This window comes from Cornus florida, unplaced genomic scaffold, assembly GCF_030987335.1.
Source record: "Cornus florida cultivar Cherokee Brave unplaced genomic scaffold, ASM3098733v1 CherokeeBrave_3.0.0_Hap2_Chr03, whole genome shotgun sequence".
NCBI lineage: Eukaryota > Viridiplantae > Streptophyta > Magnoliopsida > Cornales > Cornaceae > Cornus > Cornus florida.
In genome coordinates, this window is record NW_026775573.1 from 10272501 (window position 1) to 10299554 (window position 27054).

Below are 27054 nucleotides of genomic sequence, written 5' to 3' on the forward strand. Positions count from 1 at the left end.
GGTCCATCACTTGGTTGCAAGAGGTGTTGTGTTTTAGATCTAAAACCTAAGGTTTACAATATAATGATCAAATATTTTATCTAGTTTATATCACAAGAAAATATTTATCTGCTTTATGATATCTGGTTCAATGGCTCAATGCTCTACTTAATATATATTTGGTTTCAATGATTTCTCTCTCCCCCCCCCCCCCCCCCCCCCCCCCGTCTCTCTCCCTCTCTTTCTTTCTCACACACATGCACACAAATATACACACAACAATAGAATTTTACCAGTTGTGAAATCTCATAAATGAAAGTAAATAAAGCCATTATAGATATTGTTGGTGTTAACTTTTCCCATGGTGTTTTGTGGCCCTAAATATTTTTATTTTCCATTATTGTGAAATGTCGTCTCAAATATTTCTCTGGTAATGCAATTAATAACCAATTGGTGCTTGACAGGTCGTAGGATTTTTTTACACTTTGAAGCTGTTGATTCTGCTTTCCATGCATGGATAAATGGGGTTCCTGTTGGATATAGGTTTGTCATGCCTATATTTAAGTGAATTTCTGTAAATTATTTGATTAGACTGCTCTGAGTCTTTTTTTTTTTTACACTCTAGTTGTTGCATGATATTTTTTCAGTCTTTGTGAAAAATTAGCTATTTCGACAGCAATTATGCATAATTTCAAGGAAGATATAACTCATTTCGTTAAATAGATTGTGAAATTGGAAGTGTTTGAGCAAGAAAAGTAAATAAGAAAAGGAGATGGAATATATATATCAATCATGTGACAAATAGAATGGGTGAAAAATCCATACATAGACAGAACACTTCTAATGGTCTTTCATTGTTCTTATTGATAAAGATGAAATCTAAGTGTAAAAATTACACTGAACACTTGTAGGCTTGATTATTCACAGACGGTGAGATATTTGAGATGATGTTGTTGACTTTAAGAGATAATCAAAACAAGAGTAAAGTAGAAGAAGAAGAAGAAGAAGAAGAAGAAGAAGAAGAAGAAGAAGAGAAAGAGGAGGAGAGAAAAAGAGAGAGAGATGGGGAAAGAGAGAAAGAATGAAAGAATACTTTCATCCTTCCACCACATTATATTTATACTAACAAGTTTTAGAAATTCACCTAACACTATATAAGTAATAACAAATAAGCCCCTTGACAACAGATGTTACTCATAGAATTAAAACAGGTTGGGTTAAATGGAAGAGTGCTTCTGATATAATATGGTAAATTTATACCTTTAGAATTTAAAGATATGTTTTATTATAAAAAAAAAAGGAAAAATGCTTCTTACAACATTATATATGAATTTTTCTTACTACTTTTTCTAGCTAAGGAAATCATTTTTAACAAAATTGCTTTTAAAGATTGCATTGGGTCGTTAATGAAAAGGTTTGTACGACCAGTAAAGAAGAAGAATTCTCTATTTTAAATTACAGAATGTTGTATTACAAAGAAGAGGATAAAGTAATAATCCCTAATTAAAATATAGGAAAAGACAAAGCTACCCTTACCCTAAAATTCTATAAAATATAACAACTCTCTAACGCCCCCACACCCCCCTTTTCAAACTCACTATGTGACAGTGAGAAGCATCGAGAGTTTGCTAAGAAGACATTGAAAACGCAGAATGGTGTGGGACTTCGTGAAGAAGTCATTGGAGCAGACAACGTTTCTTGCTTTTCCAAGAAATTAGAGAATCTCCTAGAAAAACAAAGAAACCAATGGTAGACTTATGATCTGAGAAATCCCCAGCCCAGTCAGCATCAGAAAAAGCTTGTAACTTCGAAACTGATGTAGAAGAAAACAATAAACTCTGGTGCAAAGTACCCCGAAGATAGTGCAAGAAATGAAGAACTGCACCCTAGTGCACAGTAGTCGGAGAGGATACAAATTGGTTGACAATGTGAACAGCATAGGTAACATCAGGTCAAGTGACAGTGAGATATACTAAATTGCCATTATAACTTGATACAAAGTGTGATCAGCCAAACAGGCACCATCAATAGGAGTATATTGAACATTTAAGTCTAGAGGAGTCTCAGCTGTGAGATGAGCCCTGTGAATAACATCTGATGCATACTTAGACTGAGAGAGAAGATAACCTTTGGGTGAATGAGCTACTTCAATGCCAAGAAAGTAGCTAAGAGGACACTTATCAACAAAAAAGAAAGTAGCAAAGAGGACCAACATCCTTCATTTCAAACTGTTGCGGCATTTGAGAGATTGTGAGATGCGATCACCACTGTTGTGATTGCCCAGGTCGGCACTGGCTCTGATACCATGAAAAGGTTTGTACGACCAGTAAAGAATAAGAAATCTCTATTGTAAATTACAGAATGTCTTATTACAAAGAAGAGGATAAAGTAATAATCCATAACTAAAAATAAAGGAAAAGACAAAGCTAACTTTACCCTAAAATATATATAAAATATAACAACTCTCTAACAGTTAAAATGTCATTACACAGTGTTGGTCTCACTAATTCGGAGGGAGCGCATTAGATACAGGATTAACTTTTGACATTTTATGCACAAGTGGTTACTATCAGACTCCAGTCCGCTTTCCCATGCTGTCAACTTGTGTTTTTAATGTTGCACCAAGCAATGACCTCTCTAAAGACTACCTTACTGCAAGTTTTACGAGAATTTTATGTCATTATAAGGGTAATCTAATAATAACTTTTTTTATAAAATAATGTGCATCTTGTTATATAGAAATCTCATTCTTTTGGGCTCCCCATGCATGCTTGAAGTTGAATAAGAGGCTTTAGAGCTGAATAGTTTAATCAGAATCTTTTATGCATGCACTAACAATTATTCCTACATTTGTTAGGTCAGTCAGGATAGTAGATTACCTGCTGAGTTTGAAATCACTGATTTCTGTCATCCATGTGGATCAGACAAGAAGAACGTTCTGGCTGTTCAAGTATATAGATGGAGCGATGGTTCTTACCTTGAAGATCAAGATCACTGGTGGTTATCTGGCATCCATCGTGATGTGCTTCTTCTAGCCAAGCCAAAGGTTTATTTTCTCTTCTGTTTTGTCTTCATAGGGGGAGCTAATTCAAATTTTTGCTTTTAAAATGATTAAAACTTATAAGTGGTAGTTTTTACGATGACTGATGTCAAAGAAGAGTAATATATGAAATTTAACATAAAATAATATGTAACAGGCAACTTATATTAAATTGGTTGGTGGCAATTGAATGTATTACTTGAGTGTTTTTGCTTTATGAACCATGGTTACCAGTATGTGGAGAGAGTTCAAGATAGAGCTGGTCTTGAATGTTGAAGGACTAAAACAACATTGTGCGTTTGGGAGTCTTAACCATATATCTGTAAGTAGGATGTCTTATGCATGAAACTGTTGGCATAATGAATGTTTTAAACATAGAGATCAAATGATTCCTAAGATTGACTAATGAAAAGAGAAGACTATTTGCCTAACCAAAGAGACACTATATTAATCCCTTTTGGAGGCCACTTTTACCCCCATGATTGGGTATTAGGAATTGAGTTTGTAGCTTTGTTATTCTTATTTTTTCATTTTCTTCTTTCTTTCCTTTTTTTTTTTTTTCCTAATCAGATTGATTTTGGTACCATGAAAGTGAAGGACTCATCATCCTTTCCCATTTGTATGGTATTTTATTTCCCTGTAAGTGTCTATTTGTATGGTTTTTCTCCTCCCAATTTTAGTAAAACTGGTCGTTTCTAATCCAAAACGGAACTGATTATTATTTTTTGACTAGATTCTGACTTCCTCTCCATTACCCACTTTAAATGGGGTCAACCTTTTAAAATTTGTTTGATTGATAAGAATTTCTTTCCCGAGATTAAGACCATCATAAGAAGTGTCATGACCTGCCCACACCATGTAGATATTGTCTGCTTTGCACACTCTCCTCTCGATGGTCACGGTTTTCCTTAAAGTGCATCTACATTGTTGGAAGGTGTCCACACATATAAGTGTCATCAAACCTCTCCCCTAGGCAAAGTGGGACGTCACAATCACCCCCCTCTTGGGATCCAGTGTCTTCTCTGGCGTGACCCTCATAGGCTTGTGAGCGCTCCCCCATTTCCAATTGGGGATTGGCTCTGATATCATTTGTCACAAATCACCCACACCGTGTAGATATTGTCAACTTTGCACAGTCTCCTCTTAGTGCTCATGGTTTTCCTCAAAACGCGTCTACATAGTTGGAAGGTGTCCACACATGATATAAGTGTCATCAAATCTCTCCCCCCAGGCAATGTGGGACATCACAAGAAGTCAATTCATTATAGTCAGAAACACTGTAGCACCCGAAACACATGATACTGACATTGAACCCAAAACTTTCTTAATTAATAGACTAAATTGCCTGTATTAGTCTTGTTGAATGGAATTGTTGGATGAATTCTGAGATCCCCATCTTTTAAAAGAGAATCTTTGTAAAACCTCTGCTTTACAACTTGGGTCCTTGCTGAAAAGAGTCTCAATTTTTTCCTTATTATTATTATTTTTCTGGTAAGTTGGTGTATGAGATTTTCAATCCCAAGTTTAGCAATTTCTTGAGATTAATCTCGTGCGTTGAGGTCAATTGAGTACATATTATAATGTAGCAACAGGTTGCAGTTTCAAAATATTGGTGTATTTTCTATAAACTAAAGGGTGAGAGATAATTGGTTCCTAAAGATCTCTTCTAATTTCTCTGCAAGGCTTTCTATTACAACCCTAACAACAAAAATTTTAAACAAAGATAAAGAGTTCACCTGCCTATAAGATTGGGTTTTCTGTGAGGTATTGCTGGAGTGAGGTGATTCATGGTCATGGTGGGTTAGAATATTGGAACAAAAATCTAGCTATTTGTCACCATCTCTGTGTTTTGCATACCTAATACTTGCTTGATTTTAATTAAGCTGATATACTTTCTTATGTAAGGCTTGTTCTCTTCTTTCCTGTGTGTCTATTGTCTATCTTAACTCATATAATGTATTGCGTAATCATAGATTGATGAACAATTTTTTATGCAGGTATTCATTGCAGACTATTTCTTCAAATCAAGCTTGGCAGAAAACTTTTCCTATGCAGATATACAGGTAACGTGATCCCCCCCCCCCCCCCCCCCAAAAGCAAATAGTCTACAAATTTGTATTATGTACTTGTTTTGTATGAATTTTTATCCTCTGCTGTCTGAGAAGTTTCATTTTATCTCATTCTTTATATTATGATGTATGTCTGAGATTAAAATTGTTGTGTCTAGGATTGTTTACTTTAGCTTGTGTGGCGATCTTGTGGGTGAGTGCAAAAGGCACTGGCAGACTACCACACTAGTCGAGTTACAGGTGCACAATCCCATATCACCTGGGTGTGGAAAGGGGAAGTACTATATATGTAGGTGTGTCAATCCAATAGGTACAAGGCCTTTTGGGGTAAAACTCAAGATTAAAACCATGTGCGCTCGGGCCCAAAGTAGACAATATCATACCATGTAGTGGATTGGATCGTTACAAATGGTATCAGAGTCTGACCCAGCCGGAAGTGTGGCCAACGGGGACGTCGGGCCCCAAAGGAGGGTGATTGTGGCGACCTTGTGGGCAGGTGCAAGAGACACTCATAGGCTATCACATTGGGCAAGCTACAGGTGCACAATCCCACATCGCCTGGGTGTGGAAAGGGGAATTGCTATATATGTAGGTGTCACTCCAATTGGTATGAGGCCTTTTGGGGTAGAACTCAAGAGCAAAACTGTTCGGGCTCGAGCTCAAAGCGGACAATAATATCATACAATGTGGTGGAGTGGGTCGTTGCAGCTTGACACTGTTCATGCTATATCAATTGTTTTAGTATCAGCTTTTGTTCTATCTCCCTCTTTCTCTTCTTCTTTTTTTGGTTCAAGTTGTCATAAATCTCCGAGATTAGATTTTAATGTCTAGGATTGTTGGGTTATACGATGGTACCTTTATATATAGATTGCAGTTATGGTAGTACTTTAAGGGACTTATACTTATTGAAGTACTTGATTCTGGAAGATATATCTTTTGAGAATATTAGGGCTTTTTTAGTTTTAGCACCCTAGAGATGTCTTCTTTGTACCCTCTTAAAGAATCGGGTTTTTCGAAGAGATTAAAGTATATTATTGTCACCTTTGAGTCTAATAATTCTTATATTCAAAATTCCAAGGCCACAAATTTTTCTATCAAAGGGTGATGTAGGATAAGAACAGACTCAAATAGAAGTAAGTAAATAAGAGTTTTGGGCTGAAAGTTCAAATGAATAGGATTGGGTTTCAAGAGCTGTTAGTAGAGAGAAAGGACTAAAAACAAGAAAAAACCTATTGGAATCACTCCAATAAGCCTAGGTATCACGCCTAGAGAAGGCCTCACACCCTCAGAATTTGTGAATAACTCACAAAGAAATCTCAAAAGATATTTTTTATTCATTCATTGACTGAGTAATCAGAGTAACATAGTATCCTTTTTATAGCAACTGATGACCCTTGGGTTACCTTACAATTGAGGTAATCAAAAGTTGACTCTAGCATAATAAAAGTAACAAATAACTTAATTGATGCAATTTATCACAATAATGCAATTTCACCATAATTGATGCAATTTACCAAAATTATGCAATTTTACCCAATCCCCCCAATTATGCAAGACTGCAAGTGGACCCCACTTCACCTAACATGTGCCAAATCAAGGCTTGAGCTCTAGAATCCTCTTTCCCACGCCTTTATACATTTTAAAACGCTGTTGCCACTCTCCTCTACTTTTTTGAATATATATATAAAAAAAGAACTTTTCTACTCATGCTTCTTAGGGTGATTTAAATTGCCTTTTCTTTTTTGGTTCCTATTTTCAGCCTATCATTATCACCTGCTTGTAATAACCATGGAACACAAAATATCACATTATAGACTATAGAACTATATCCATTTTGTAGCCATTTTTACCTCTTCTGTACTCATTTCTTCATGGAAGTGCTCATTTGTAAGATATTTTGCAATAACCTCTTGGATGTTGATGAGAATTTAGAATCAAATGTTCATCAGTACATTTTTGGATTGTGGGGGTTTGTGTTCTCGAAGAACCGCATTCCGTTTTGAGAATATGTGGCTGAGAGCGGAGGACTTCCAAGGGAAAGTTCGATCTTGGTGGGAGGGAGCGATTGTTATAGGTGCGCTCAGCTTCATATTAACACAGAAATTAAGAGCTCTCAAATTCGCTCTTAAGTAGTGGAATAAGGATGTTTTTGGGAACCTAAAATGGAGGAAGAATAGAGTCTTTGCTAAATTCTCCGAGATTGATCGACTTGAGGAGGCGGGCGAGGATGGCAGTCTCTTTGTACTAAGAGAGCTTCCTGTCAGACAGTTCTTGCTAAGATTGCTAGTATGGAGGAGATTTCGTGGTGACAAAAATCCCGGGCTCTTTGGTTGAAAGAGGGAGATCGTAATACAAAATTTTTCCACAGACTTGCTAATGCTCATAGAAGGAGTAATCACATAGGATGTATATGGGTGGAAGGTGTGGAGTTGTGGAGGGAGGAAGAGGTGCGTAGTAGGATCGTTTCTTTTTATCGGAAGCTTTACACAAAATCTTTAGGTTGGAAACCCAAGCTTGATGGACTCCTTTTTGAGGCTATTTCTGAGTTGGAGAGAGGTGGGCTAGAGCTTCCCTTTACCGAAGAAGAAGTTCTAAAGGCCTTATCGAGTTGTAACGTGGACAAAGCTCCGGGGCCTGACGGGTTTACCATGCGTTTTCTGATGGAAAGTTGGGCGGTAGTGAGAAATGAAGTGATGAGTACCTTTCAGGAGTTTCATTCTACTGGTGTCTTTGAGAAGTCGCTAAATGCATCATTTATTGCCCTTATCCCCAAGAAGGGAAACGCTTCTGATATTAAGGATTTCCGTCCTATTAGCTTAGTAGGTTGTATTTACAAACTCATAGCTAAGGTGCTTGCTCAAAGAATGAGAGAAGTTATGGATGGGATTATTTCAGACTCCCAGAATGCCTTTGTTGGAGGACGGCAAATTCTTGACTCAGTTCTTATTGCCAGTGAATGTGTAGATTCAAGGTTGCGCAGTGGTTTTCCTGGAGTTCTATGCAAACTTGATATTGAGAAAGCTTATGATCATGTAAACTGGAATTTTCTACTCTATTTGCTTCAAAGAATGGGGTTTGGAAGTAGATGGAGGACATGGATTGAGACATGTCTTTCGTCTGTCAAATTCTCAACTCTTGTGAATTGTTCTCCCGCTGGTTTCTTTGGGTGCACTCAGGGTATAAGACAAGGTGATCCATTGTCATCTTTCCTTTCTCTTATTGTTATGGATGGCTTAAGCAGACTTATGCGCAGGGCAGAGGATCTTGGTCTCATTAAGGGATTCCGGGTGGGAAGAGATATAAACCATCAGGTGGAGATTTCTCATTTGCTATTTGCAGATGACACTCTGGTTTTGTGATGCAGATGTGTCTCAACTTAGATATCTGAGGTGCATTCTGGCTTGCTTTCAGGCAGTCTCCAGGCTAAAGGTAAACGTGGCTAAGAGTGTGCTTGTCCTGGTTGGGAATGTTCAGGACATCTCTTCTTTAGCTGCAGTTCTTGGATATAGGGTGAGTTCCTTTCCTATTCCTTATTTGGGTCTACCCCTAGGGGCCTCTTCTAAGATAGTGGGGAGTTGGGATTCTGTGATTGACAGGTATGCAAAGAGGTTGGCAGGATGGAAGAAGCAATATTTGTCTAAGGGGGGCAAAGTAACTCTTATCAAGAGCACTTTATCAAGCCTTCCCACATATTTTCTTTCTATGTTCCAAATTCCATGCTCCGTTGCTAACAGAATTGAAAAAATTCAAAGGAATTTCCTTTGGGGCGGAAGAGGAGAAGAGTTCAAGTATCACCTTGTTAGATGGGAGCAAGTGCAAGCCTATTAAGTTAGGTGGTCTTGGTATTAGACGATTGATTCATTTTAATCAAGCTCCCCTGGGCAAATGGTTGTGGAGATACGGGAAGGAAAGACACCACCCTTGGCATAGATTAGTCTCTTCTTGGTATGGGGAAGAAGTTGGTAGATGGACTACATGTCCGGTTTCTATTGCGGGAGGAGTTGGGGCTTGGAAATCCATTCGGAAGGGATGGGATGCCTTTTCCTCTCATATCAGATTCAGAGTTCCTGATGGTAGTTGCGTTCGTTTTTGGGAAGATCTTTGGTGTGGGGATCAACCTTTATGTTTTTGGGAAGTAGGGGCTTTTTATATTTTGCAATTTTTTAGCCATGTTGAAATGTTATTGATTTGACAGGATGTCACTGTCTGAAAGTGAAACTACTTACTTCCTAGACCCACCCACTCCCTTATCAGCAGAGCACTATTCATTCATTTACAATTAAACCACTGTTAGTGGTAGAAGATAGGTGTGCTTGCATTTTTTTTTTTTCTTCTTAGAATTGCATCTGACAGGTTGTTGACAAGAATTATGTTTTCAATTTGCAATCCTTCTTCATCGAGGAAACTATTTTTGCTTATTGTTAGGAAGTTTTTATCCTCGAGGCTAATATGATTATTTGTACATATTTAACATTATGGAACCATTATCACAAGTTTAAATGTATTCCCTCAAACTAAGTCTGAGACACCTGCCCCTTCTCAAAACAGCAAACTGGTTTCTATTTTATTTTAAGCAATATGGATAATATTGTAGCAGTGTTTGTAACCTTCCATATGTATTGTTGAATTCAGTTTAGGAATCATTAACCTTCTTTCTTTAGTTCCTTTAACCACAATGATTCCTTTAAAGGTGACCTTGGATTTTCATTTTTGGTGGCTTCTAGTTTGCTACTTGAGGATTCTCTTTTAAGGGCCAAGTCCCTTGGGATTTATAGAGACTGTAGAGACTTTTTATTTTGTTGACCTTCCATCAACCAATGCATTTAACCTCATATGACAAATTTCCTTGAGGATAAAAGAACAACCTCTAACCCTTATGATTGTAAGCCACACCCCTGCAGAATCGATGCTACTCAGTTGAATGGATGAGTATGCAATGGCTTTAGAGGACGTAATTCCATCCATGTGCTCAGAGTAACTGTCACATGAAAAGATTATGATGTATTGTGATTACAGTGCTTTTATTAGTAATTACTGATAACATATCTGGCAAATGTATGTAATTCATTCTGTTTTGTATTGATAATCCAGGTCGAAGTGAAATTTGATAACACAGGAGAAACAAACAAGGATAATGTCCTTTCCAACTTCACTATTGAAGCTACAGTTTATGACAATGGGAGTTGGTATGGCAACGATGGAAATGTTGATCTGCTTTCATCTGATGTGACTCATTTGGAACTTTATCAGTCCTCTGGTATGAGGCGAGGATTTCACGGATACTTACTTGTGGGGAAACTGCAAATGCCCAAGCTTTGGTCTGCAGAGCAAGTGAGGAATCTCAGCTCATTTAGATTTTCTTTTCAGTTAACATTTCGGCAGTTTGCATCTTATTGAAAAATAGCTGGCTCCCAAACAAGATTTTGAATAATTTAACCTCAAGTCTAGAACATATTTATTGCATGTAAATTGAATGGCAAATTGTTTTAACCTCATATTGGTAATATATTAGCTCTTCAATAGTTCGCTGCAGTTGTATGCTTCAACCTTTGTTCTTTTGAGGTTACTCTGCACTTCTGTTCAATGCTCTTTTTATTTATTGAGTTCTCTAGTTAAATATTGTTAAAGGATTTATATATTTAAGTTACACCCTCTCTAACAGCTTGTGCTTTTAGAGTAGATAACCTGTTAGCATGGTATATCGGAGCAGGTGAGATCCTGTATTCAAACCTTACCTTCACCCTGATAATTAAAATTTAAACACTTGTTGGACCAAAAGAAGGCCACACATGAGGGGGCGTGTTGAAGGATTTATATATTTAAGTTACACCCTCTCTAACAACTTAAGCTTTTAGAGTAGGTGGTTGATAACATATAACCCATTATAAGAAGTACGAAACAGACACAGTTGGAAAGGACCGAGAAGGTTGAAAAACTATAGTGCTCTGTTAACATGTCCAAAGGATTTATTTTTATAAAGTATTTTTTTTGGTTGGTTGTTTTGTTTTTGAATATCACAAGACTTTACACACTCAGAATTTTTATTTTCATTTTGTTCAAGTACCATCACAATTTATCTGCTATTGTTCTTCCACAGATTTGGACCCAATTTTGTTCACATGTTCATTTTGCCTTTGCTTCTTTTATCTGTTTACAGCCAAACCTTTATACTCTTGTTATCACCCTCAGAGATGCATCAGGCGATGTAGTTGACTGTGAATCATGCCAAATTGGTATACGTCAAGTATCAAAAGCCCCAAAGCAGCTACTTGTAAATGGGCATCCAGTAATAATAAGAGGGGTAAATAGACATGAACACCATCCACGTCTCGGAAAGACAAACTTGGAGCCCTGTATGATTATGGTTAGCCTCATATTTGCTCTCTGCATGTTTAATGTTGCAGTTGTTTATGGTGGTTCTGTTTTACTGTGAGATTCTGATTATTCTTCTGCTTGTAGGATTTGATTCTAATGAAGCAAAACAATATCAATGCTGTTAGAAACTGCCATTATCCCCAACATTCCCGATGGTATGAGTTGTGTGATTTGTTTGGCGTGTATATGATAGATGAAGCCAATATCGAGACACATGGTTTTGATCTTTCTGGGCATGTAAAGCATCCTACACTGGAACCATGTTGGGCTTCTGCTATGATGGATCGTGTAATTGGCATGGTGGAGAGGGACAAGAATCATGCATGCATTATTTCGTGGTCCTTGGGGAATGAGTCAAGCTATGGCCCTAATCATGATGCTCTTGCAGGTATCAGATTTTTCATTATCCTATCTTACAGTTTGGATGCAGCTTAATAAACCACTAGTCACCACCTTTTTCATCATGAATTTATATTAAGTTGTATTTATTTTTCAATAAATGTATCTGGTGACAAAATAGTTGAACAGCATCATCTTTTTCTGGGAGAAGTGAAAAAAAGATCATTTAAATGTTTTTGGAGAAGTATGATGTTGAAGTTACATGCCCATGCACTTTAGTTTCACTTTCACCCATATAAATGTCATGGAGAGAGCACATTTTATATTTTGCATTAAACTATATATAATTGTGGTGTTTTTTGAGGTATTCTGCGTCTTATATTGAAGTCATAGTCATAGATCTAGGCTTTCATAATCATCCCGAATTCCAGAATTATTGACAAAAAATTAGGGAAAATTGAAAAAATGGTAAAATTTTAGAAGAAAACCTTAGGTAATGGTAGTCTGAAGGAATGAAGCATGCAATAGGGTATTGTACTAGTAATTGTTTTGATTATAAATTTTGCTAATAAATCCAAACTATGCTCAATATAGTGGATATGTGTGAGTTATTAATAATGAATTGGGTTTCATTACTTTCTAATAGAAAGCAGCCTGGCCTTTATAGGCTGAATACAATCAGATCAGAATCCAGCAAATTAAGGAGTATACAATCAAATCCCTAAGATCAGAAAATAAAATAAGTCAACCTAAACTTTAATACACCAGCTATATTAGCCTGTAATTAGTACAAAATCAGACAGTTAATACTTTCCAAATTTATCTAACAATTACATAAATCACGTAATTCTCCAACACTCCCCCTCAAGCTGGGGAATAAATATCTTCCATCCCCAGCTTGCAGACAATTCTTTGAAACGCAGGACTGGCTAACCCTTTGGTTAGTACATCAGCTAGTTGTCCTCTTGTTGAGACATACGGAGTGCAAATTAGTCCATTATCGAGCTTTTCCTTTATGAAGTGGCGATCAACTTCCACATGCTTGGTGCGGTCATGTTGCACTGGATTATGTGCAATATTGATGGCTGACTTGTTATCACAGTATAACTTCATCGGCCTCTTAATTGAAACTCCAAGATCCTTCAGGACTATTTTCAACCATAATAATTCACATATTCCTAAAGCCATGGCACGAAATTCAGCTTCTGCACTTGACCTTGCAACTACTGGCTGCTTTTTGCTCCTCCATGTAACAAGATTCCCACCTAGGAAGGCACAATAACCCGAGGTTGATCTTCTATCTGAAACTGAACTTGCATAGTCTGAGTCTGTGTAAACTTCTAAGTTCAAGCACAATCCTCTCTTGAACAATATGCCTCGACCTGGACTAGATTTTAGATATTGCAGGATTCTGTATACTGCTTGGAGATGTACTTCCTTTGGGTTGTGCATAAATTGGCTCACTGCACTAACTGCATAGGCGATGTCAGGCCTGGTGTGAGACAAGTAGATTAATCTTCCAACAAGTCTTTGATACATTCCTTTGTTAACTAGCTCATCATCAACAGCTTCTCCAAGCTTATGATTCGGTTCAATGGGAGTCTTCACGGGCTTACAGCCTATCTTTCCTGTTTCTTTCAGTAAATCAATAACATACTTTTGTTGTGAGACGAAAATTCCTTCTTTGGAGCGAGCAACTTCAATTCCCAGGAAGTATTTCAGCTTGCCTAGGTCTTTTATTTCAAATTCCGTGGCCAGTTTAGCTTTAAGAGTTTCCCTTTCAGCTTGATCATTGCCAGTGACAATAATATCATCTACGTATACAATGAGGACTGTAACTCCCCCTGAAGAAGAGTGTTTTATGAACAAAGTATGATCACCTTGACTTTGTTTGTAACCCATTGCTAACATTGCTCTTGCAAACCTGCCAAACCAAGCCCTGGGGGATTGCTTCAGTCCGTACAGTGCCTTCCTTAGTCTGCATACCCTATTCTTCTTCGGAAAACTAAATCCTGGAGGAGCGTCCATATATATTTCTTCTTCAAGATCTCCATGCAGAAATGCATTTTTTACATCAAACTGCTGCAAAGTCCAATCAAAGTTAGCAACCAGAGACAGTAAAATTCTTATTGTGTTCATTTTTGCCACTGGGGCAAAAGTTTCTTGATAATCAACACCAAAGGTCTGGGTATATCCTTTTGCTACTAGCCTTGCCTTGTACCTTTCAAGAGATCCATCTGCATTGAATTTTACTGAAAACACCCATTTGCATCCCACAGTTTTTTTTCCCTTCGGTAATTCGACCATCTCCCAAGTCTTGTTCTTTTCCAGTGCGTCCATCTCAACTTTCATGGCCTGCTTCCATTCCCTGCTGTTTAATGCCTCAGACAATGTTTTAGGAACGGCTATTGAGTTTAGCTGAGTAAGGAAGGCTTTATGTGAGGGAGATAATTTTTCAAAGGAAACAAAATGAGAGAGTGGATGTTGTGTACACCTTCGGGTACCTTTTCGAACTGCAATGGGTAGTTCTAAATCAGTCTCATCAAACACAAGAGTGGAATTGTTTACCTAAGTAGTGTTTTTCTCCTGAGTGGTTTCTTTCCCAAGCATAGGTTCTGACTTTTGGGCTTGCTTCGGATTAGTCTTGCCTCCCTTCCTTCTCGAAAAAACTTGAAGTGGTTTAGTGACTACTGGATTGATTGATGGAGTTGGATTTTTAGGAGGAGATTGTGGTTGAGATTCAAGAGATGTCACACTTGGATTTTGAAGCGGAGGAATATCAAAACTGGGATCGGAAGTAGGTAGTGAAACCTGGGAATGAATGTGATCCGGACTTGGAGAAGCCGCGATAAGAGGGGAACCATAGGAAACCGAGGCAGGAGTGGTTGCAGAACTTGGACTCAAAGATGGTGGTGACAATTTGGGCATAAGATCGAAATCGAGGACATCGGCATCATCATCCTTTTCATCACTTGTTACCTCCCCCCGAGGAGAAGGATGATGAAAGAAACTCTCATGTTCAACAAATGTGACATCAATTGAAATGTAGGTTTTCGGAGTAGGTGGACATTTGTAACCTTTTTGAGTTGAAGAGTAACCTATAAAAATACATTTAAGTGCTCGGGGATCAAGTTTGCTTCGATTGTGAGCATGAACATGAGTAAAGATAACACAACCAAATACCCGAGGAGACAACCTGTTTGGAGTAAGGAAGTCTGGAAAATGATGTGAAAGTGTTTCCCAAGGACTTCTAAAATCTAAGACTTCGGTAGGTAATTGGTTGATGAGATGAGTGGCTGTAAGAACGGCTTCCCCTCAAAAATATTTTGGAACTTGTCTTTGAAAAAGAAGAGCACGGGTAGTTTCAAGAAGATGTCCATTCTTTCTTTCGGCCACCCCATTTTGTTGGGGTGTGTCAATGCATGAGGACTCATGAACTATTCCCTCTTGATTCAAATATGGTGAAAGAATTTGGTTAAAATATTCTCTCCCGTTGTCTGTCCTCACCCTTTTAATTTTCACCCCAAACTGTGTTTTTATCATGTTATGAAATATTGGAAAGATATTGGCTACATCAGATTTTTGCTTCATGAGAAAAGTCTAAGTTACCCGCGTACAATCATCTATAAAAATGACAAACCAACGTGCCCCAGAATAATTAGCAACCCGTGAAGGACCCCAAACATCACTGTGCATCAAATAAAAAGGAACTGATGATTTATTATTGTTCAAAGGAAAGGAAACACGTTTATGTTTGGCAATTTCACAAATATCACAATGAAGTTGTTTCAAATCAACATTTTTAAACAAAGAAGAAAACATAAGACTAAGAGTTCTGAAGGAAGGATGACCAAGCTGAAAATGATGAAGGAGAATCTTGTCTTTATTTGTGAAGGAATCAGACAGAAGCACAGATGAATAACCAATTCCAGTACTCACTTTTCCACTCATGGGCTCGAGACAGTAGAGACCATCCTTTTCTTTAGCATGTCCAATCGTCTTCCCCGAAGCTCGGTCCTGAAACACACATGAATTTTTTGAGAAAATAAGATTGCAGTTCATATCCTTGGTGATTTGTTTGACAGATAAAAGATTGGTTGTCAATTTGGGCACATGTAAAACATTTTTAAGACACAAGGAAGGTCCTAAGGATATGTCCCCCTGTCCTGCAACAGTGACGAAATTCCCATCAGCTATGGTGATCTTTTTATTACTTGGGCATGGTTTATAAGAAGAAAAAGATTGGGATGAGTTGGTCATATGGTCGGTTGCGCCTGAGTCGACAATCCAAGAGTGTGGGTGGATTAAAACATTATCTGAGACACTAAGAGCATGAGAACCAGAATACATACCAGAAAGTGCTAATGAACAGGCACCTGTAGGTTCTTCGAGTGAATTAAGAAGGGATCGGAGGCGATCAATGTCTTCCTTACAGAATTCTCTGCTGCTGGAATTCGGTTGATCACTGGTATTATTAGTGCTATTTTGTGCAACGTAGGCTTTTCCCTTTTGCTACCAGCTTCTTCCTCCGGAATTCCAGTTTGACTGATTCATATTTTGTGGCCTTCCATGTAGCTTATAGCAGGTGTCCTTCGTATGACCAGTTTTCTTGCAATAGTTACATACCAGATTCTCTTTGAATGTCCTCTTCGGGTCAAATTTCTTATAATCAGTAATAGCTGAAGACTTCTTCTCCAAAGTTCGCTCACTAGCAGCGGTTGTAAGGAGTGCCGATCCTTCCAATGGCTGTGAATCCAACATAACTCCTCTCCTGCTCTCTTCAGCACGAATAGTTGCAATTGCTTCATTTAGGGAGGATAATCCTTTCCCCAAAGTCTGAACTCTTACAGTATCGAATTCCGGATTAAGGCCTGCTAAGAAATCATAGATTCGGTCTTTTTCTATGAAAGCCTTCAACAACGCAGCATCCTCACTGTTCTTCATCTCGAGAACCTGGTAATAGTCCAACTCGTACCACAAATTTTTCAGAGTGTTGGCATACTCTGTTACAGTCTTGTTCCCTTGTTTTGTGGCAGCTAGCTTCACCTTGATCTCGTACACCTGGGCTGCATCATTTTTCTTCGAATAAGTTTGTCTGATCGCCTCCCATATCTCTTGAGTGGTTGTCAAAAACATGACAGTATCACTTATCTCAGGTACCATAGCATTCCATAGCCATGACATGACCATTGAGTCTTCTTCGTCCCAAGCAGCAAACTTTGGATCTTCTTTCTTAGGCCCTTTTCCAAGAAGATGGTTGAGCTTGCCCTTCCCTTTCAGAAAGGTTTGAACAAGTTGAGACCACTTTAAATAGTTCGTTCCATTCAGCCTATACGCAGCTTGAATGTTCTGTAGATCTCCAGGAACCTGTTGTTGGATTGTAGGTTCCTCCGATTGAGAGCTGGTTTGTGTAACCTCTGACATCTCTTTTTTCTTCTGTAAAAAACTGAACTCCAAGCTGCTATGAAATCTGTAAATGATGAAATATTTTATCCCAGAAAGAGTACCTAGTGCTCTGATACCATAACACAGAAATTGGGAAAAACTGGAGTATATTTCATTACTTTCTAATACAAAGCAGCCTGACCTTTATAGGCTGAATACAATCAGATCAGAATCCAGTAAATTAAGGAATATACAATCAAATCCCTAAGATCAGAAAATAAAATAAGTCAACCTAAATTTTAATACACCAGCTATATTAGCCTGTAATTAGTACAAAATCAGACAGTTAATACTTTCCAAATTTATCTAACAATTACATAAATCACGTAATTCTCCAACAGTACTAGTAATTGTTTTGATTATAAATTTTGCTAATAAATCAATATAGTGGATATGTGTGAGTTATTAATAATGAATTGGGTTTTATATGCTTGTCAACAGTCAGGCATAGGTCTTACATTTTCTCAATTATTTAGAATATATAAATTGCAAATTGCTTCCTAGAACGACCTTTTCTTCTCTGGAGTCATTTATTGGTCCGACTTTAAAATTTCAGGTTGGATTCGAGGAAAGGATCCATCAAGGTTATTGCACTATGAAGGTGGGGGGTCCAGAACCCCATCAACAGATATTATATGCCCTATGTATATGCGTATTTGGGACATGGTGAAGATTGCAAAAGATCCAACTGAAACACGACCTCTGATATTGTGCGAGTATGTTCCTCTTTCATTGCTTATATTATATGACAACACTATGACCCATCCTACTCAATCTCTTGTTGATGCGATTTGGTTTGCTCATGGACACTTGATGGACAACTGGCAGGTACTCACATGCAATGGGAAACAGCAATGGAAATATTTTTGAATACTGGGAAGCAATTGATTGCACATTTGGTCTCCAAGGAGGCTTTATCTGGGAGTGGGTTGATCATGTTAGTTTTAAAATAGTCTATAGTTAACATTTTAGAATGTTCCTTGAATTCACTTGATAAAAAGTGTCATAAGCTTATTGTTTAGCCTTTCCAATTTCATTTCTTGCACAAACATAATAAATCATGCAATTTATATTTAGAATCTTTGCAGTTGAATGTCTCCCAGTTTTCATAGTATCAGCCTATCAGGCCCAATAAGGTAGGTTTTACCTATTTCTTGATACCGGATGCTATAGTTTTATTTCTGTAAAAAAAAGACCTTAAATAAAATAAGATTAAAGTAGAGTAGAATTTCATTGTAAAGAAGAAAGATACATAGATTCAGTGATTGCAATGAAATGGTTTTTGCACAGACACCTTACTGACTTTGACCTAAACTAAATATATATATATTTTTTTGATAAGTAAAAATTTTATAAAAAAACGCTCAGAAGGGGAGCGAAACCCATGCAAATACAAAAGACCACAAAGGCCTCAAGCTTTCAAAGAGGCTAAAAAATCAACTACTTCCTCCAAAGAACAATGATCTCTTCCTGAAACCCAACAAAAAAGAGTAGAAATAATCGAGAATTTAAGCACCGAAATCGACAAAGCCTTTCCTTCAAAGAATCTCCTATTCCTTTCAAGCCATAAACACCACCACACACAAAGCGGCGTAGCCCTTCACGCATCCTGACTGAGAGCCCCCACAGGGCAACCTCTCCACGCCTCAATCAACCCTCTAGCAGATCCAGGCATAACCCAAGAAACACCAAATAAGCCAAGCATCAAAACCCAACACTCTCTAGCCAAAGGGCAATGAATAAGAAGGTGATTCACAGACTCCTCATCACTAAGACACATAGAGCAACGGTTGACCACCACCTGGCTTCTCCTTCTCATATTATCCTGGGTTAAAATCCTACCCAGGACCGAAGTCCACACAAAGAAAGCCACCTTAAGAGGAGCCTTGGATCGCCAAACAGACTTCCAAGGGAAACGAACTCCAGGAACAAAAGAGAGGCACTTGAAGAAAGACCTCACCTCAAAGCGCCCCTGAGAGTTTGCAATCCAAGACCAACAGTCTGAATCCTCCTCCACAATCCTCTGGCGATATAACAACTCCAAGAAACGAATGACCTCCTCGATCTCCCAATCCTGAAAGGAACGCCTGAATCGAACATCCCAAACCAGTCTTCCATTATCAAGATGATAACAGTTAACCACCATGGCCTGCTTATCCATAGCAATCCTGTAAAGCTGAGGAAAGGTGAGGGCAAGAGGCAAATCTCCACACCACACATCCTCCCAGAAGCGAATCCTCCTCCCATCTCTGAGATGAAGCCGAATGTGCTTGGAAAAATCATCCCAACCCTTCTGAATAAATTTCCAAACCCCCACCCCCCGGGGATCTCTAACTTCCAAAGAACTCCACCCTCCTCTCATTTCCCCAAAACGACATGCCACAACCCTCCTCCAAAGCCGATGTCTCTCCACCCCGAACCTCCACAACCATTTCCCAAGGAGGGCCTTATTAAAGGGCACCAATTTACGGAGACCTAACCCACTATTGCGAATTGGCCTGCAAACTTGGTCCCACCTCACCAAATGAAACTTAAACTCTTCACCTCCACCTCCCCACAGAAAATTACACTGCAACCTCTCTATCCTTTCGGCAACTGAAGAGGGAATCTGGAAAAGAGAGATAAAATACGTGGGAAGACAAGAGAGGGTGCTCTTAATCAGCGTGACCCTACTGCCCTTGGAGAGATACTGCTTCTTCCAACCCGCCAACAATTCTGTCCACCACTGGATCCCAAATCCCCACACACCTCGAAGGAGCTCCCAGAGGCAATCCTAAGTAAGAAATGGGAAATGAACCAGTACGACAGCCAAGAATATCAGCAAAAGTCTCAATCTCAGGGACCTCCCCAACCGGCACCAAAACACTTTTTCCCACATTCACTTTAAGGCTGGAAACAACTTGGAACCAAATCAAAACACATCTCAAATATCTAATCTGAGAAACGTTCGCATCACAAAGAACTAAAGTGTCATCAGCAAACATCAAATGAGAGATTTCCAACTGAGAATCTGCCTCCCTGCCCACCCGAAAGCCTCTCAAAAGACCCAACTCGGTAGCCCTTCTTATCAATCTACTAAGGGCCTCCATCACAAACAAGAACAAGAAGGGGGAAAGGGGATCTCCTTGTCTTAAGCCCCTTGAACTAGAGAAAAAACCAGTAGGAGCACCATTAACAAGGATCGAAAAGCGAGCACTGGAAATACAAAAATGAATCCATCTCCTCCATCTATCGCCGAACCCCATCCTCCCCATCAGGTACAGAAGAAAGCTCCAACTTACATGGTCATACGCCTTCTCAATGTCCAACTTACAAAGAACACCCGGGGTTCCACTACGCAATCTGGAGTCCACACACTCACTTGCAATAAGGACTGAATCCAAAATTTGACAGCCTCCTACAAAAGCGTTTTGAGAGTCCGAAATGATGCCATCCAACACTTTCCTCAACCTTGAAGCAAGCACCTTGGCAATCAGCTTGTAGATGCAACCCACCAAGCTAATAGGGCGAAAATCTCTAACATCCAAAGCACCTCCCTTTTTTGGAATGAGAGCAATGAACGTGGCATTCAAGCTTTTCTCAAAAGATTCCCGAGAATGGAAAGCATGGAAAGTGCCCATCACCTCTCCTTTAACCACTTCCCAACATTCAAGAAGAAATCTCATAGTAAAACCATCTGGACCTGGGGCCTTATCCCCATTGCAACTCTTCAAAGCAAACAGAACTTCCTCCTCAGAAAAAGGCAACTCCAAGCCCAAACACTCCTCCTCAGAAATGGAGTCAAACTGCAACCCTTCGAGCAAGGGTCTCCACTCAACAGACTCGTTGAACAAATTCTCAAAAAATTCTGAGAATCCTTTGCGAATCTCCTCCTCCTTACAAAAAATGACCCCCTCGACTCGAATCCTCCCTATATGATTGCCTCTTCTATGAGCATTAGCCAATCTGTGGAAGAATTTAGTGTTTCGATCCCCCTCCTTAAGCCACAAAGCTCGAGATTTTTGCCTCCACGAGATCTCCTCCAAGACAGCAATCTCAGTAAACTTCGCCCTCCTAGCCTTCAAAGAATCCACTAAATCCCCTTGACCCTCCATCTGATCAATAGCCGCTAATTCAGCAAGAACCCGATTTTTCCTCCATTCAAGGTTCCCAAAAACCTCTTTATTCCAAGTCTTAAGATTATCCTTTAAAAGACGCAATCTGCCTGCTAGCACATGACTAGGGGTGCCAACCACACCATACCTTTCCCACCAGAGACGAACCCTCTCCAGAAAGCCCTCAGCCCGCAACCACATGTTCTCGAATCTGAAAGGAGAGCGCGCACTGCACAAACCGCCACAATCCAACATCAACGGAACATGGTCAGAGATAGGACGAGCCAATGTAGCCTGAACAACATCAGAGAACCTCTCCTCCCATTCCCCGGACACAAGGAATCTGTCAATCCGAGAAAGGGTAGGAGGAGATCGGCCACTGGACCAAGTAAATGGCCCTCCAACCAAAGGCAAATCAATCAATCCAAACTCATCAATAAACTTCGAGAAAGCCTCCATATCAGATGTCCACCTACCTCCCGTTGACCTCTCAAACGGAGAACGAACAACATTAAAGTCCCCACCAATACACCAAGGCAAACACCAACGACTTCTAATCTCTCCCAACTCCTCCCAAAGTAAATGGTGCAAACCGTCCTCCGAAGGACCGTAGACACTCGAAAAAACCCAATGAACCCCATCCTCAGCCAAAGCAAGAACACATGAAACAGAGAAACGCCCAACCTGAGCATCCACTTTAAACACCCATCTGTTATCCCACATAATTAAGATGCCCCCCGAGAAACCAACAGCATCCAAAGCAATCCACTCCACAAATCTCTCACCCCAAAGACTCCTCACAATACTGTCAGACATCGAAGCAAGCTTAGTCTCTTGGAGGCACACCACATGGCCCCCACCTTTACGAATAACCGACTTCACTACTTTCCTCCTCACCGGGTCATTGAGACCCCGAACATTCCATGAAAGAATTTGTAGCTTCATTGGGAAACACTTGGAATAACCAACCCTCCTTCCCTTCCTCCACCTTTCCCACCTGATCTGGACCCCCGATTTCTCCTCTCATACGTGATAAGGTCATTTGGACTTTGCATCACTGTTTCCCCTTTCTCCTCCTGCAACCCCACCTTATCACCCTCCTTTTTCTGAAAATGAGATTTGAGAACATCACTAAACAAACACATCGCCTCATCCACCCTGCCCTCAAAAGAAACACCCAGCAGAGAGCCCACTTCTAGACCCTTCTCCCTCACCCACTCCTCCTCAGTGTCATTCACCCCAACATTTGTCGAGGCACTAGTCCAATTCCCTCCGCGGGGGACAACAGCCAAAGGCACAGCCAAATTCACTGCTTGTTCCAAGTCTTCCCATGGAATCATGCCCGAATCCCCATCAAAAGAAGAACCTGCAGCTTCCTCCCAATCATCAAGAACAGAAGAAGAATGCGAACAAAACTGCGAAACAGGCTCCTCCTCAGTCAAAACTCCTCCTGAATCACAGAAAAAACCTTTCGAAGCCAAATGGTTACGTAACTCCTTCAACAGAATTGAGGCCGTATCATCATCAAGTTTCAACTTTACATCCCGACCTACACAAACTGTAACCCCCTCACACAAGCCATCACATCTCCGAGAAAAGCCAAGTCGATTCCCAGCAACACTATCCGGCCTGTCGGTTAAAACAGATTCCCTCTCACCCACCGAAGCTAAAGAGTGAGAAACATTAGTAGAACCACCCGACTCCAGTCCCAAAGAAGTGGTCGACCCCCCCAAGAAAGGAGAACACATCTTAGGAGAGGGAGAACCAGAAGGAACTGAAAACATACCGGAGTCGAAACCCATCTGCGAAGACGCCACCCATTTTTGCTTTTCCTTTCTAGACCACTTTTTGCGAAGAGCAGGAAGGATAACCTTTTTCTTAGGCAAACGATGTCTTAGCACCTACTCCTTCACTCTCCGATCTCCCTTGATTCTCGCTCTCATCGAACCAGTTGCACAAGGAGCCAAGGCATCTCCTGAGACATCACCTAATGAAGACAAGGGCTCGAAACTGTTAGACCCCAACCCAGATCCACAGTTCTGTCCAACCTTAACCCCCAAATGCTCATCAACATAAGTTTCTTTAGAAAAGTGGACGCTCGGCCCACCAACAGTAGCTTCTTTAGAAGATTGGGTACACTATCCACCAACAGACAATTCTTTAGAGTAAATGGGACACGGCCCGCCATCCACAATACCAGAAATAGGCCTCTTATAAACTGAAGAAGGTCTTTTAGGCCCAATAAGGAGTCCAGCAGGCTTAGGCAAAACATTTGAAACCCTGGAACCAAGCCCACCATTCAGCCCAGCAGAGTTAGAATTTGAAATGATCGTGGGAACAGCTGTTCTCCACTGGGAACGTATAGGGCCTGAGCGCCAACCACGTGGACGATCAGGAAACCACCCCCTCCCACGCGCTTGAAAGGCGTGAAGAACACCGAGTCGTCTTGAATGATCCCGTTGCTGCACAAAAGGCCGATGACCATTTCCGGCGAGACCTCCTCCCCTCTGCAACGTCCGAAACCCTTCTTGCCGTCGGCGATTCTGAAAGGCAGGGAGCCCTTCCTTCCGGTTCTGCTTCTGATTGAAAATCCGTTTAAAGCATTCGGAATTACGTATCCATAGCGCATCTCTCCATTCTTCCCACCTCTGAAATTCAGCCATTCCTTTTTTCCCCATGGATTCCCACCGTAACCATTCTTTCTCCTTGAGCAAGTGCGAACCATCACCGCCCTCCAAGCTATCAGTCGTGGGGACAAGCTCGGGAGGCTTCTCCTCCCAAATAAACACTTTATGGCAAAACTGTTCATCGTGAATGAATACAAACGGAAGGCAACTTCGACCATCAGAGACGGTGATGCGAACTCGTTCAGCATCCAAAGCTTCATCAGCATCCACCCAAATAAACCCACCACAAAGATCGCCGACTGTCACGAACAGAGCATGACTCCAAAGGTGGAGAGGAAGACCGTACAGCGTTACCTTCTTCAGCCCCTTCTCTTTCAACTCATCCGAGCACCCTACCCGAAAGCTCCAAGCCTCCAAACACAGAGATGCCGTTCCCCAGTCACGGCGACCCCCTTTGAGAACACGAGAGGCTTCGGTTGAGGAGGGGAACCGGAAAAGCAGTAAGGAATCCGGCAGAGTCGAAACCGTTACACCTGAGGATACCTTCCAAGTACGCGAGGCCCAAGCTGCGATCTAAGCCCCATCACCCACTTCCTTATCAAATTTCCCAACCAGACACGACTGAAGATCATCTCTTCTTCTTCGAACCAAATCATCATCCAAAAATATCGATGGGCCACGATACGGATTTGCAGATCTAGCAGATCCACCTTGGAACAAGCGAGGCAATCTAGCAACCTCCAAAAACGAGCGCATGACTTAAACCAATGTACCTAAACTAAATATATATTGAAGCCCGTCAGTGCTTAAGTTTTTTCTGTTTATTCTTTTCTTCCTGCCTGAAAGTTCTACAGATGTCACCTTGTTTAATTTATATTAATTTCTCGGTGTGTGTGTTTCTCTTCATGCGATTGGGGTGTGGATTCATTGGAAAGTCTAAATTTTGCACTTTGCATTCAGGGGCTACTTAAGGATGGTGCTGATGGTAATAAGCATTGGGCATATGGAGGTGATTTTGGTGATACCCCCAATGATTTGAACTTTTGTCTGGATGGCCTTATATGGCCAGATCGAACTCCCCATCCCGCTGTACATGGTAACTTGAATATTCATCTCATATTTACTTAAAACTCCTTCTCAGATAGTGACTGTAGTCCATTCATGGTTCTCCATTACAGTTGATGCTTAATTTTTTCAGAGGTTAAGTATGTCTATCAACCAATCAAGGTTTCATTCAAGGAAGGCATAATTAAGGTACTATAGTATTTCATTCTGCTGTGCTATCTCCTTTATTGAATCCTTGTTATATTGTAGCTGGATTTCTACTTCGTTGATCATCAACACTCGTTTTTCGTGCATTTTATTTTTATAGATCACAAACACCCATTTTTTTGAAACTACACAAGCATTGGAGTTTGGATGGACTGTTCATGGCGATGGATACGAACTTGAATCTGGAATCATCTCTCTTCCATCAATAGAACCTCAGGGCAGTTATGAGGTAAAGTGGGAGTCGGGCCCATGGTATTCTCCTTGGGCTTCTTCTTCTGCTGCAGAAATATTTTTAACAATAACTACAAGGCTTCTGCAATCTACCCGCTGGGCTGAATCAGGTCATGTCGTTTCATCAACACAAGTCCAGTTGCCTGTAAAAAGAGAATTTATTCCTCATGTAATTGCTCTACATATCCCTAGCTTGATATCTATCATTCTATCCCTGATTTCACTAGTTTACAAATTACGGTTTTCAGGTCATCAAATCTAAAGATGTCACCTTCCTCAGTGAAATTCTTGGGGATACAATTAAAATCAGCCAGCAAAACTTTTGGGAGATTAAATTTAATTCTCGAACAGGAGGCTTTGAAAGCTGGAAGGTATATTATGTTATTGGGTTTTGTAAAATTGGCAACTGTTAAATATATATTACTGAAAGAAAAAGTACATGTAAAATGTGTTTCAGGTGTTACTCGATATTAACAATAAATGGCATTGAAGCATATAATTCCTTTTAAATTCTTATTGAACATAAGAATTTAAGAGCCTATTGTAAAAGTTCTGCCACTATTTCTATTTTCAAATATTGTGATGTTGTGATAAATTATAGGTTGAAGGATTTCCCGTGATGTATGAAGGCATAGTACCATGCTTTTGGCGCGCACCAACAGATAATGACAAAGGGGGAGGTGCAGATAGTTATCTTTCGAAGTGGAAAGCTGCCCATCTTGATAATGTGTTCTTTCTTACTGAAAGTTGTTCTATTCAGAATAAGACAGATAATCTTGTGAAAATAGCAGTTGTCTATCTTGTTGTGCCAAAGGGTGAAGAAAGTTCTTCAGTATCAGAAAAATCAAATGTTCTCTTCCATGTTAATATGACTTACTCAATTTATAGTTCTGGAGATGTCATTATAGAAAGCAATGTAAAACCAAATTCTGATCTCCCGCCTTTACCACGCGTTGGGGTTGAATTCCATCTTGACAAATCAATGGACCATATCAAATGGTATGGTAGAGGGCCATTTGAATCTTACCCTGATCGAAAGGCTGCTGCCCACGTGGGGGTGTATCAGCAGAACGTCGGTGACATGCATGTTCCTTATATTGTTCCTGGAGAATGTTCAGGTAGGGCAGATGTAAGGTGGGTGACATTTCAGAATAACGAAGGTTTTGGAGTTTATGCTTCTATATATGGTGGTTCTCCACCTATGCAAATGAATGCAAGTTACTACTCCACTGCTGAGCTTGACCGTGCAACACGCAAAGAAGAACTTATCAAAGGAGACAATATTGAGGCAAGTGTTTCTCGAAAATTTGGTTTTCTTCAAATTAATTTTTTCATTTTGAAAGTTTCTACATGAATTATCCTGAAAAAGAATAGACTATCTAGTATCTGAGGATCAATTTAACTTTCTATTTAGAAATTTTTTTTTTTTGTTTAATATCCATTTGGAAAGATGCCTAGTAGAGAGCAGAGGGCTTTAGGCCAAGAGCAGACTTCACAAATTTGGATCTTATATATGCTGGTTTTCTTTCTAATACTATATAAAGCGTCATTACCCAGTTGTGGTCTGGCTACAGCATGCTTTG

At 39.9% G+C, this 27054-nt stretch overlaps 1 protein-coding gene across 6 annotated transcripts in view; it reads left to right on the top strand.

Moving 5' to 3' along the window:
- The window catches only part of LOC132299418 (uncharacterized), a 45917-nt gene that overhangs the window by 15604 nt on the left and 3259 nt on the right, over positions 1-27054 (top strand). For 5 of the 6 annotated variants that reach the window (XM_059796009.1, XM_059796011.1, XM_059796012.1 and 2 more), the window contains 13 exons: positions 444-522; positions 2842-3025; positions 5017-5082; positions 10180-10419; positions 11246-11452; positions 11548-11851; positions 17804-17963; positions 18076-18184; positions 24929-25064; positions 25167-25222; positions 25341-25640; positions 25720-25842; positions 26073-26759. In XM_059796009.1, coding sequence (XP_059651992.1) covers positions 444-522; positions 2842-3025; positions 5017-5082; positions 10180-10419; positions 11246-11452; positions 11548-11851; positions 17804-17963; positions 18076-18184; positions 24929-25064; positions 25167-25222; positions 25341-25640; positions 25720-25842; positions 26073-26759 — 2651 coding nt within the window. The remainder of the gene's footprint in view (positions 1-443; positions 523-2841; positions 3026-5016; positions 5083-10179; positions 10420-11245; positions 11453-11547; positions 11852-17803; positions 17964-18075; positions 18185-24928; positions 25065-25166; positions 25223-25340; positions 25641-25719; positions 25843-26072; positions 26760-27054) is intronic. The other variant, XM_059796014.1, reaches the window with a different exon arrangement.